Source organism: Xenopus laevis, chromosome 3S, assembly GCF_017654675.1.
Source record: "Xenopus laevis strain J_2021 chromosome 3S, Xenopus_laevis_v10.1, whole genome shotgun sequence".
NCBI lineage: Eukaryota > Metazoa > Chordata > Amphibia > Anura > Pipidae > Xenopus > Xenopus laevis.
In genome coordinates, this window is record NC_054376.1 from 107,158,196 (window position 1) to 107,171,593 (window position 13,398).

The window sequence follows — 13,398 nt, forward strand, 5'->3', positions numbered from 1 at the left end:
AGGGATGCACCGAATACAGGATTGGGCCTTTTTCAGCAGGATTCAGCCGAATCCTTTTGCCCGGCCGAACCAAATCCGAATTTACATATGCAAATTAGGGTAGGGAAATCGCGTGTCTTTTTGTCACAAAAAAAGTAAGTAAAAAATGTTTTCCCCTTCCAACCCCTAATTTGCATATATTAATTTGGATTCGATTCGGTATTTGGCTGACTCTCTCGCGAAGGATTCGGCCAAATCCAAAATAGTGGATTCGGTGCATCCCTAATTGAAAGCCACATACAGGAACAGATGATATGATAGGACTATCATAAGAGATCTGGATAAATAGGTTTCTCCTCTGCACAAAAGAGGTGGTCCCAATACAATTACTGCTCACTAAATAATTGCTATGTTTTCTTGATTTTTTATGGCTGCATACCTCCACTTGTAACTGACTGAGCTTTTTCCTTAACTCTGTTGTATCTTCTCCAGAGGACAATCGCTTGTGGAAGTCCATTTCTGCATCTAATAATTCTTTCTGTGCCTAAATTTAAAGGAGAGGCAAAAGAAAAAAAGTTATGAAGAGGACTTTAAAACTGGATTAGACACAGGGGCTCATTTATAAACAGTGGGCAAATTTGCTCCTGGGCAGCAACCAATCAGATGATTGCTTTCAGTGCTCAACCTGCAGCTGGCTGAAAAAGCTTATCACTGATTGGTTGCTATGGGTTACTGCCCAGGTGCAAATTTGCCCACTGTTTATAAATGAGCCCCACTGAGTAGAAAATGCAACCTGGGGGTCAGAGGGATCTTATAAATTTCTCAAGCAAAAATGTTTAGTTCAGCTGTACTACAGAACATTCACAGGGGTTGAGATTGCCTTCAGAAGCTCACTGTGCCAATGAGTCTCTGTGGGAGAAAGTGGTGCAGAGTAGAGCTCTCCAACACAGTGTGATGTGGGGGGACAGAGAGGAGTGAAACTGAGCATTTCCACTATCCATTATATTAGCTCGTCCAGTACTGAGGGCTAAACTGCCTCAGTCGCCTCCTTCCGGAAGGACACAAAGATTCTGGCAGCAGACATCACGGCATACATCTTCCGGGTCCTCGGTAAGCTGACTGGGAGATAGTCAATCTCCGTCAATTTCGGAGCATGCGCAGTTGTCGAGAACCGGCAAACTGCTCCAACTGCGCATGCCCCGACATACCGATCTCCCAGTCATCTTACGGAGGACCTGGAAGATGGATGCCGTGAAGTCTGATGGCAGAATCTGCGACGGAGGGTAAAGTATGGGGCATTTCCCCGAGTGGGGGAGGAGGGAGGGGGTCTACGTGGGGTTTCCTTCTCCTTTAATAGTGTTGCTCCAGCAGAATTCTGCACTGAAATCAGTTTTTCAAAAGAGCAGATTTTCTCATATTTCATTTTGAAATCTGACATGGAGACATATTGTCAGTTTCCCAGCTGCCCAAGTCATGTGACTTGATAAACTTTAGTCACTCTCTACTTTACCTCCCAACAACAGAACAATGGGAAAGTAACCAGATAGCAGCTCCCTAAACTGGCCATAGACGCAAAGATCCGATCGTACGAATCATTGTACGATCGGACTTTCCCATCTCCCGACATGCCACTAACCATTCGGATCAAAGTCTTACAATTCCGATCGAGTAAAGTAGTTAAAAGAACAGATCAGCCGATGTTCTGCCCCTGACAGCAATCGTACGATAGACAAAGCTAGTGACAGTCTCCCACTGAAAATAGTATGATCGGTAATACACACAGAGATATTACCGGCAGCCGACAGAAATTTTCGACCGATCTCCTCCGGACGAAAAATGTCGGGGCTCTCCACACACGGCCCGAAAATCGTACGAATCCACGATTCGTACGATCAGATCGTTGCGTCTATGGCCAGCTTAACACAAGATAACAGCTGCCTGATAGATCTAAGAACAGCACTCAATGGTAAAACCCAGGCCCCACTGCAACACAGTTACATTAAGTAGGACAAACAACAGCCTGCCAGAAAGTAGTTCCATCCTAAAGTGCTGGCTCTTTCTGAAATCACATGACCAGGCAAAATGACCCGAGATGGAGCCTACACACCAATATTACAACTAAAAACAAATACACTTGCTGGTTCAGGAATGAAATTTTATATTGTAGAGTGAATTATTTGCAGTGTAAACAGTGTCATTTAGAAATAAAAACGACATCATAAAAATCATGACAGAATCCCCTTAAAAAAATACTTGCTCTCCATGAAACGATCAATTGCTTACTTATGGCAACATATGGCACCCACAGCTTAAACAAATACCAAACTGAAACCGATCAATTGTAGGAGTACCACAAGCTCACCATTGTTAAAGCAAAAGCAGACAGCCTTCTGGATAACAAAAGAGAGTTTTTAGAGCCTCCAGAAGCTGCAAGAAACATTCTATGGCAATATTTCTTAGACTGGACATTTAGCTTGACTACCACAACTAATACACACCTCTGTCTTGGACTTCACTTTTGATGGACCCGACAGTGTTTTCAATTCATCTTTAACCCGAGATATTTTTTCATCAAGTCCCTTCAGTGTTTTCATGATCTCTGTCCTCTCCTCTGCTTTCATTGACTTGTTTTTTTCAAGGCGGGAAATTAACATCTATAAAAAAAGACCAATCGTTTTACATGTAAGAAGAACACTGGTAAAACATAAAGCATAAACAACTGTTTATTGAACACATGAAAAGTTCTCAGAGGAGCAGCTTTAGTCAATGAAGCCTCTGTGGTGGTACAGTATCTCCATCTAGTGGCAACTACAATGAACAAAAAGTGGCTTTATAATTATAATAATACCGGTCTATGTGCAGCAAGCTCATACAAAACACGTGACAACAGCTGGGAACTGGTGGAATTCAACAGCTCATTTGTTATGTTGAAATGTACCTTATAGAGCTGCAACAAACAGAATTCTCCACCAGCAAGTACCTGATGCCACAAACTGAGCATTTTTAGCTGCAGTGATGTCATATTCAGATGAATGGGAAAACGCTAAATGTCTTTGTGTTTATCTTAGCCACACTGATGATCAAACTAGTTAAATTATGACTGTGTAGCAGTATGGAATACAGGTATGGAACCTGTTATTCAGAATGTTCAGGACCTGGGTTTTCTGGATAAGCGATCTTTCTGTAATTTGGATCTCCATACCATCAGCCTGATAACAAATCATTTAAACATTAAATAAACCCAACAGGATTGTTTCGCTTCCAGGATTATCTAGATCTTATCTGGGATCAAGAATAAGGTACTGCTTTATTATTACAAAGAAATCTTTTGAATTATTTTGATTAAAATGCAGAGCTTTCTGGATAAAGAGCCTACATGAAGATTTTAAAAAAAAAGTTAGAGATCATCAAAGTTGGGCTTTAGCAGATATCCCAACAATACAATACAGCAGTCCTTCGTAATGTAGACTTACCTTCTGACATTCAATTTGCTTTTCTAACATCTCCTGCTTTTTTTTCCTCATGTCTTGCTGCAGTTTCAATGCATCCTGGCAATGAAGTGAAATGAAGAGGTCAAAGAATACAACCTGACAATCATCCAATTAAATGGCTATAATCTTACGTTTAATGCATTCTGTTTTTTGTATACAGTTAAAGTAGACCTGTCACCCAGACATAAAAAGCTGTATAATAAAAGTCCTTTTCAAATTAAAGCATTCATAACTGTTGAAACCTCGTTTAAATAACTCAGCTGTCAATCAAATATTGCCTGCCCCTCCTCTATGCCTTAGGCATAAAGGCGGGGCAAACGATTACTTTCACTTCCATTCAGCACTTCCTAGATGTCACTGCTCTCCCAACATTCCCCCAGTTCTCTCCACCATTTAATTGTGTAACCAGGGCATGGGGATGGACATCGGGTCCCCCATTCTGGTGCACAAACAAGATTCTGAGATGATGCAAGGCTTATCTTAAAGGAATAGTTCATGGTACATTTCTGTTCAGTGAGTTTGTAATTGATCCTCAGCATTCAGCTCAGAAAGCAACAGAAATGACCCATGTGGCCCCCCCTCAAGTCTCTGATTGGTTACTGCCTGGTAACCAGGGTAACCAGTCAGTGTAAACCAAGAGAGCTGAAAAGCAGGAAGTAGTGTTCAGAATGACATGTTATACATCAAATCACTCCAGCCTTTATACATTACATATTTGGCTAACTAACTATATTAGAAACATTTTTTATTTTGCACAGCCTATTTACCCAGTTTTTATTTTTACACTGTACAATTCCTTTAATAACAGTGTCCACAAAATGGCTCCTGTCTGCTTGACTGATGGAAACAAGATTCAAATAATTTATACAGTGTAATAAAAGTTCATTTTACTTGACTAACATGATAAAATAGAATTTGGAATAATTTTTTCTGGGCAACGGGTCCCCTTTAAAAGTTAAATTAACCGTAGAACATTACAATAAACATTAAGCATTTTAATAAGTTTAAAGTTATTTTCAAATGTAACTACTATTGAAAGTACTTGTTCATCCTTTGTTATTCCCTCAACTGCAGGTTCTGAATACATGTGGGAATGGTACATGTAGTTACTATGCAAAATGTTACATCCCAACATACATTATGTGGCCACATGTTAAACTAGCAAAAAAACAACAAAGGGCAAGAGATTAGACAGACAGTGTTAACTCTAAGTGCCAGCAGAATTTCACATTTTGGTTACGCGAAATGCCAGCCGTTTTTTAAACATTTTGTGCTCTCTCACTTTAGGGGCATTTTCTGAGGGGAAACCTATAGTTTACCTAGGAAAACTATACATTGTTTTTTTCGGTAGAAATTGAGCTTTCTAAATCTGCCTGAGTTTTTATGTATTTCCACCTGTGCAAAAAAATTTATAGTGCTAAATACCAAAAAAAAATGAAAAATTACCATTTTTCATAGTATATCAATTTATACCAGAAAAATATTTCATTTTACGGATGAAAATCCAACTGATTTGGAAAGCCTTATGTCTCTCGAACGTGCCAATACCAGATATGTATAGTTTTAGGGAGATTTAGGACTTCTGTACAGCAAAAACTCCCTGCAGTATATTACCGAGTTTTGAAAGCACTAAGGCAGAAAACGGCATGCTTTAGATTCCAAGGCAAAAAATCCTGAAACCGTAGGTTTACCCCAGAAAACCATACATTTTTGAAAAGTACACATTCTGCTGATTCCAAAATGGGTAACTATGCCTCTCTACTCCCAACTACCAAACATAAAAGCTTGTCTGAACATAGCGGTTTTTCTAGAAAAATTTCAAAATTCTGAAAAATCACTTCAAAGGTTTTATTTTGCTGCTCCGCATGTCCCAAACTATATTAGGTACCAAGAAAAAGCACCTGAAATATGATTGCCAGGGGTCCACTGAACAGTTTGATACCCATTATGCATAGGTTTACCAGAGTATTTGGCATTTAGAGACACCAATATGAAGTTAGCGCATCCAAATTGTTCAGGTCTTTACTTCAGCTACTGAAAAATCAACACATTGACTGCAATTTTTGTGGGGTAAAAACACAGAAATATATGTTTACCCCCCAAACCCATATATTTTTGGAAAGTACACATTCTACAGAATCTAAAATGGGTACCCATGCCTTTCTGCTCCAAACTACTAAGTCGCGAGGCTTTGCCAAATTTGGCGGTTTTGGTGAAATATCTGAAAATTGCTTCAAAGCTTCAACTTTCCAGCATCATATTGTCCATGTATCATTACCAGCATAAAACATCCTAAATATGAACGTCAGGGGTCTACTGAACACTTTGATGCCCAATATGCATAGATATACCAAACTATGTGGCGCACAGAGACCCCCAAATGACAATAGTGTATATACATTTTCAGAGCCGACGCGCTGGCTGCTGCAATATAAGCACCTGGTGTGTGTATTATGCGACATTAGACCCCTCTAACAGTACAGGGACCCCATAAAACCACGTATTTTCAGAAAGTACACATTCTGACAAATCCAATATGGGAAAATATGTGTTTCTACTGCAAACTGCCAAACTGCAAAGCAATGCTGAACGTAACCGTTTTTATCAAATTTATGAAAATCGTCACGAAGCTTGAATTTTACCCCATTATATGCCCCACAGTTTGTAACATATGAGCATAAAACATCCTAAATATGAAGGCCAGGGGTCTACTGAACACTTTGGTATATCTATGCATATTGGGCATCAAACTATGTGGTGCACAGAGAACCCCAAATGACAATAGTGTATATACATTTTCACGGCTGACGCGCTGGCTGCTGCAATATAAGCACCTGGTGTGTGTATTATGCGACATTAGACCCCCCTAACATTACAGAGACCCCAGAAAACCATATATTTTCAGAAAGCACACATTCTGAAGAATCCAATATGGGTAAATATGTGTTTCTACTGCAAACTGCAAAGTACTGCTGAACGTAACGGTTTTTATCAAATTTCTGAAAATCGTCACGAAGCTTGAATTTTACCCCATTATATGCCCCACATTTCGTAGTGTATCAGCATAAAACATCCGAAATATGAACGCCAGGGGTCTACTGAACACTTTGATGCCCAATATGTATAGATATACCAAACTATGTGGCCCACAGAGACCCCCAAATGACAATAGTGTATATAAATTTTCACGGCTGACACTCTGGCTGCTGCAATATAAGCACCTGCTGTGTGTATTATGCGACATTAGACCCCCCAACAGTACAGAGACCCCAGAAAACCATATATTTTCAGAAAGTACACATTCTGATAAATCCAATATGGGTAAATATGTGTTTCTACTGCAAACTGCCAAACTGCAAAGCAATGCTGAACGTAACGGTTTTTATCAAATTTCTGAAAATCGTCACAAAGCTTGAATTTTACCCCATTATATGCCCCACATTTCGTAAAGTATCCGCATAAACCATCCTAAATATGAACGACAGGTGTCTACTGAACACTTTCATGCCCAATATTCACAGATTTACCAAACTATGTGGCGCACAGAGACGCCCAATTGGATATATAGTAGATAAAATTTACAAGACATAACAAAATAATACAGAAAGTGTGAAATTCAAATAAATAACTAAAATCCAATAAAACCACAAAAATCTATGCTTTTTTTTCAGACTAGTGTAATCAGACATCAGAATTACAGTTTGAATATTTTAGCTTGGCAAAATAGGTTTTACGGACAGAATAAAGCAAGCAACAGTTATGCAGCGCTGAAAATGCAATAAAATGGCTAACAATGCACCAAAATCCCCAAAATTTCAAAATAATCACCAAAATAACATACAAAAGGTATTGCACAGTACGGTTAGCGAATACGCTATTCGCAAAGGCAATAAAACATTTTTTTCAGCCAAAAACACAACGATGCAATATGGAAAAAAAAAAAAAAAAGCTACACAACAGTGTATGTGTGTGTGCATGTGTACAATTAGTAAATTGCATGTTATGTGCATGTGTTTGTGTGTGCAAGTGTATGTACCTCCCCAAGTGTGTGTGACCCCCCTGATCCCCCAAAAAATGTATGTGAGTGTGTGTAAGTGTAAATCTAACCATGTATTAGTGTATAAAGTGTGTGTAAGTGTATTTTGTGTGTGTGTGTTACACTAACCTGGGGTGTGTAGCTGCAGATCTGTGTCCATGATGGCAGGAGGAGTGGAGAAGCAGGAGGGAGTCGCCAGATCCGTTGATCCGATGCGTGGGCGTCGCTGGAGGGACCCGGAAGTGCAGGCAGCAGCGCGCATAGACGTGCGTCTGTTGCGTTTATGGGGCCCCTGGATGATCGCGCCCCAGGAGCCCCTTTCCCACCCGCTCCGCTCGTTGCCTAGGGGGTTCTGAGCGAGCGGGGAAGGAGCGAGCAGCATTTAAAGCCGCTCCTGAGCTCCCCCGCACGCATATGCTGCAGAACGTAGAATCTACGTTCTGTGGCATTTCAAGATACTTTTCCACAGAACGTAGATTCTACGTTCTGTGGCACTTAAAGGGTTAAAGGGATACTGTCATGGGAAAAAACATTTTTTTCAAAATGAATCAGTTAATAGTGTTGCTCCAGCAGAATTCTGCACTGAAATCCATTTCTCAAAAGAGCAAACAGATTTTTTTATATTCAATTTTGAAATCTGATATGGGGCTAGACATATTGTCAATTTCCCAGCTGCCCCAAGTCATGTGACTAGTGCTCTGATAAACTTCACTCTTTACTGCAAGTTGGAGTGATATCACCCCCCTCCCTTTTCTCCCCCAGCAGCCAAACAAAAGAACAATGGGAAGGTAACCAGATAGCAGCTCCCTAACACAAGATAACAGCTGCCTGGTAAATCTAAGAACAACACTCAATAGTAAAAACCCATGTCCCACTGAGACACATTCAGTTACATTGAGAAGGAAAAACAGCAGCCTGCCAGAAAGCATTTCTCTCCTAACGTGCAGGCACAAGTCACATGACCAGGGGCAGCTGGGAAATTGACAAAATGTCTAGCCCCATGTCAGATTTTAAAATTGAATATAAAAAAATCTGTTTGCTCTTTTGAGAAATGGATTTCAGTGCAGAATTCTGCTGGAGCAGCACTATTAACTGATTCAATTTGAAAAATTTTTTTTTCCCATGACAGTATCCCTTTAAGGCCAGAGCACAACTGCAAATACCAGATTACTGACAAGTCTTTTTGTGTTATGGTGCCAACCAATACTTGTAAGTGAACTTACCTGCTTCTTCTTAAGAGCATCCTGCATATCGACAGTTTTCGACCCTACTGCAGGCTTATTTGAAGTCTTTAAGCTTGCAGAACTGTAAACCATTTTTGAAAGACTGGTGGAAGGTGGTAAAGTCTGTAATGTAAATAAAACATGCATGAGGCACAATTATACTCAATCTTTTAGCTAGGCTAAACTCCCTTTGTAACAGCTAATTTAAAGGCATCTGTATTTAAAACCTTTTGTTAATTTTAGTACAATATTGCTGTCTTACCTATTTGATGGTTTATTCCCAAGATAGTCAAGGCATTTAAAATGGACCAGCAGCAATCTATATAGGTTACAGTCATGAAACATCTCCCTATTCACAAATCGGCCATCAATCATAACATGCCTCCTTGTCCGTACTGCTGTACTCACACCAAGACTAATCTCAGAACCTTGAAGTCCTGCCACATTTTTCCACCTTTTTGTACTAGGGATGCACCGAATCCAGGATTCGGTTCGGGATTTGGCCTTTTTCAGCAGGATTCGGCCAACCCGAATACTAAATTGCATATGCAAATTAGGGCCAGGGAGGGGTATTGCGTTACTTTTTGTCACAAAATAAAGGAAGTAAAAACTTTTTTCCCCTTCCCACCCTTGAATATGCAAATTAGGATTCGAATGAATCCTTAGAGAAGTATTAGGGGGTTCGGCCGAATCCAAAATAGTGGATTCAGTGCATCCCTACTTTGTACGAACTAGTCCAAGATTCTGTACATGATTGGCCTATGTCCTTGTTTGCTACTCTGTCCTTCCTTAAAGGGGAACTATCGCGAAAATGAAAATTTAATACAAGCTTCATCATACTGAAACAAAATCAATTAAAAATTCTGGACCTTTTCTGAAATAATCAAGCTTATATTCACTATCCCTCTCTCAGTATCTGTTTCTCTTCATTCTGTCTTCATGCAGCAGTTGGGTGTCAGATAAATGATCCAATATATCTTATAGGGGGGCTACTTTTACCTAGAAGATGTATTAGAGCTCACTCTATTAAAATCACCAGAAATCATGTCTCTCTACATGCCAGATTTGTGCAAAAGACAATTGTTTTGTTAGATTTTGTTTTTTGTTTGTACTGGAATAAGTTATTTAAATGAGCTCTAATTCATCTGCTAGGAAAGGAAGCCCCTTCTATAAGATATACAGTATTGGATCTAACAGTCAATGAAAATCTGACACCCAACTGCTGCATGAAGACAGAATGAAGAGAAACAGATGCTGAGAGAGGGATAGTGACCATGAACTTGATTATTTCATAAATGATGCAGAATATTTAATTGATTGTATTTAGAAAGTTTCTTATTTCAGTATGCTGAAGGTTATATTATATTTTCATTTTCGCAATAGTTCCCCTTTAACTTCCCTTTAGTCATACACATTTTCTGATCTTCTCTGCTCTTCATGCCTTACTTACACCCATGGTTTTTTTTTGCTCCATGCTTGCTCAATATTCCGTTTGGCCACCTGCTTCTGATGCTCTAGTACAGATACTGTATCCCCCATAAACTTCAACGCTATGTTCCTCCTCTGTTCTGCATCACTGCTGCCTACCTCCAATACGTGCAAGTTCTCATATTTGCTGCCTAATACACACGTATAAGCAAGTAAGAGAAGAGGCAAAGCTTCAATTGAAATGTTTGTACTGCTTGAATAGAGAGACACTATAAAACCAATTAAGCACAGGTGCTCAACTGTATAAACAAAAAGTGTGTGTGTTTAGTGACCAATTGTTATAAGGTCACTGCACTGGACGTTTATACACGTTAAAAAGAGATGTACATTCCCATAACATGATCTGAAGATAGACACAAACATTTGGGACTTTATTTTCACTACATATACAGACCTGGTTTTCCTCCCCTGAGCTTGGCTGTTTTGCAGGTAATTTGTTGAGAACGTAGGAACCCGGGTTGATTGCTTTTGGCATCACCTAAAGATTAAAATAAAGAAATAAAGTAAGTTAAACAGCTTAATGTTATCTCTCAACTGAATGGAAGGTGAAAAAAACAAATCTCTGCACACTTTTTTTTTTTATAAACTTAAGTAAGCATGGGGGGGGGGGGGGCGCTGCCCAAAGTACTGATTACATATATTTCCTACATATTCTACAATGGCTTGCATATTCTGGTGCGATAACACTCTCACAGAGGAGGAAACACTGTTAGTACATATTAAGGGTATCCTATTTAGGGAATTTGAATCTGACAAAGAATCTGGCCAATCCAAATCCTGCTGGTGGAGGGATTTGGTAGAAACTGAAAATTAATTCTGGACTGGGAGCTTCTCTTAAATAGATGTGTATATATAAAACACACACACTCACTCTCTCTCTCTCTCTCTCTCTCTCTCTCTCTCTCTCTCAGAAGCTAGAAACCACATTTTTACGTTTTACCCTTTTTGCGGTGGTAGAGATAACTTGCTTTTTTTTAATCTGTAACTACGAAAACTGATGATTCCAGGTTTAGGAAGCAAACAAGGGGTTAAGTAGCATGTTGTGAACGGGTAATGGCCAATACATAGCAGTCCAAAATTCTGTGTATATATTACTGTGGTGCTCAATCTGGAAACCTTGCTGCAAACCTTGGTTCCAATCATCCATGGAATGTAGAAATCAGATGGCACACACTCCAGCAATCGTGCTACATATCTGCAGTTTATTGAGATAAATACATTGCATTCTACATTGAAATTTACCTTACAATACCATCCCTGTGTGATACATTTTTTTGGACGTGGCGTTACAAAGCACGAGGGTACATTAAAATCTGATCTGTACAGGAAACCCACTGATAAAAACAATTTATTATTGTACAGTAGCTTCCACCCTGACAACACTAAGAAGGGCCTACCCTATAGCCAATTGCATGTGAGGGGTGTAGCCTCAGCAGTGGGATAGTTTGCAGAAAGTCGGTTAGCTGGGGGATGGTGTAGTTCGCCTGTGACCGGTATAGGTTGGCATAGTATTCAGCAAATACATCTGCTATTTTTTTGGGGTCTGTGACTTGCTCTCCAGTGTCAGTTATTACCCTGTGTATAACTGTCTGAGGGGTGGTGAGTTTTGATAAGTAGGCTAGAATTCTTCCTGATTTGTCGCCCTGTTCAAAACCTCTCTGAGAGCCACACAGTAATTTATTTTGGGTAATTTCTGTCATTTTACAATTCAATTTGGTCTGGGCCTGCCTTAGTTTTTGATGGGTTTAGGGGGAGGGAGCTTCTATATGCGCCTTTTCGGCCTCTTCCATGTTAGATATGGAGTATTTAACCTCACTTTTAACCCTCTCACCCTGCTTATTGACTGAATTAAAGCTCCTCTAGACACTGCCTTAAAGGCATCCCATACCATAACAGGGAAGGTAGTGCCCTGGTTTAACTCCCAGTAGTGTTCGGTTGTTGTTTCAACCTTCTCTGCTACTTCTTTTTGGCTTAGTCACAAGGGGCTGAGCCTCCATCTTCTGATGCCAGTACAATCATAGGGCTGTACAGTAAGAATTAGTGGTGAATGGTCGGATATTGATCTTGCTCCATATTGGATGTGAGTAATCTTAGTGGCCATTTCTGGGGATACTAGAGCCAGATCTATTCTAGATAGTGTCTGATGTGTGCTGGTATGACAGGAGTAAACTTGTGCACCCGGGTATCTAGCTCACCACACATCCTGGAGTCCCATTGATTCGGCCCATAATTTGAATTTAGTGGGTTTGTGGTCAGTCGATCTGAGACTGTAAAGTACGGGAGTCATTCCGCTGTTAAAATCACCCACCCAGCATTGCGGCACCGCGGGCAGTGCAGCCACTTTTTGCATTATAGTGCCCAGTAGTTCAGTTGTAAATGGAGGGGGCATATACATATTAATTAATATAAACTCAAAGGAGTACAGAGTACAGTGCATGACAATACCTCTACCATAGTGGTCAGTATGTATTTGATGTAAAGCAAATTGGAGGCTTTTTTGACTAGTATGGATACCCCTCTCGCGTGGGTGGAGAAGGTGGCATGGTAGGCCTGAGCTACCCAGGCTCTCTTTAGCGCCATAACTTTTTGGCCCGTTAGATGGGTCTCTTGGAGACATACAATAGCAGGGGACCATTGCTTGAGTGCATTGAATAGGAGGGCCCTCTTGATCTTGTCATTAAGGCCTCTAATGTTCCATGACACCATGTTTAACTATTGAAAGACATTGCTGCTGCACTGTTTTACTGCTCTGTGGGAATGGGGGAATTGGGATTTGAAGGGGGAGAAGAGAATATGGGAATCCGGAACACCCTAGCCCACCCTGCTTGTCCAACTTATTAGTCGCTGCCTTCGCAGGGGGGGGGTATTTATTTGTTAAAATGCCCCTGTGGGAAAGCAAGAGGTTAGAACGAGGATGGGGAAACACAAAAGGACAATTACCAGTTGTGATTTAGAGAAACAAAATTACGTTACCCCAGTAAGTAGACACTTTCGGCTACTGGGCCATAACAGTAATCAATTAAGGTGGTTAGTTATACAGGTGGTGAACATACCCCCTCCCAGAGGAGGTGTCTACAATCGTATATTACTTCAGAAATAAATAATGTGGATTGATATGCTGAATACCATGGCCCCGATGGGACTTAATGAACATTTGAATTATTCATGCTTTTTCTGAGAT

General features: G+C 40.2%; 1 protein-coding gene across 2 annotated transcripts in view; it reads right to left on the minus strand.

Annotated features, from left to right (window-relative positions):
• The window catches only part of rbm27.S (RNA binding motif protein 27 S homeolog), a 57,215-nt gene that overhangs the window by 5,865 nt on the left and 37,952 nt on the right, over positions 1–13,398 (minus strand). For both annotated transcript variants that reach the window (XM_018256167.2, XM_018256168.2), the window contains exons 13-17: positions 10,612–10,695; positions 8,730–8,852; positions 3,453–3,527; positions 2,478–2,633; positions 419–523 (exon numbers count right to left, since the gene is read on the minus strand). In XM_018256167.2, the coding sequence (XP_018111656.1) occupies positions 419–523; positions 2,478–2,633; positions 3,453–3,527; positions 8,730–8,852; positions 10,612–10,695 (543 nt within the window). The remainder of the gene's footprint in view (positions 1–418; positions 524–2,477; positions 2,634–3,452; positions 3,528–8,729; positions 8,853–10,611; positions 10,696–13,398) is intronic.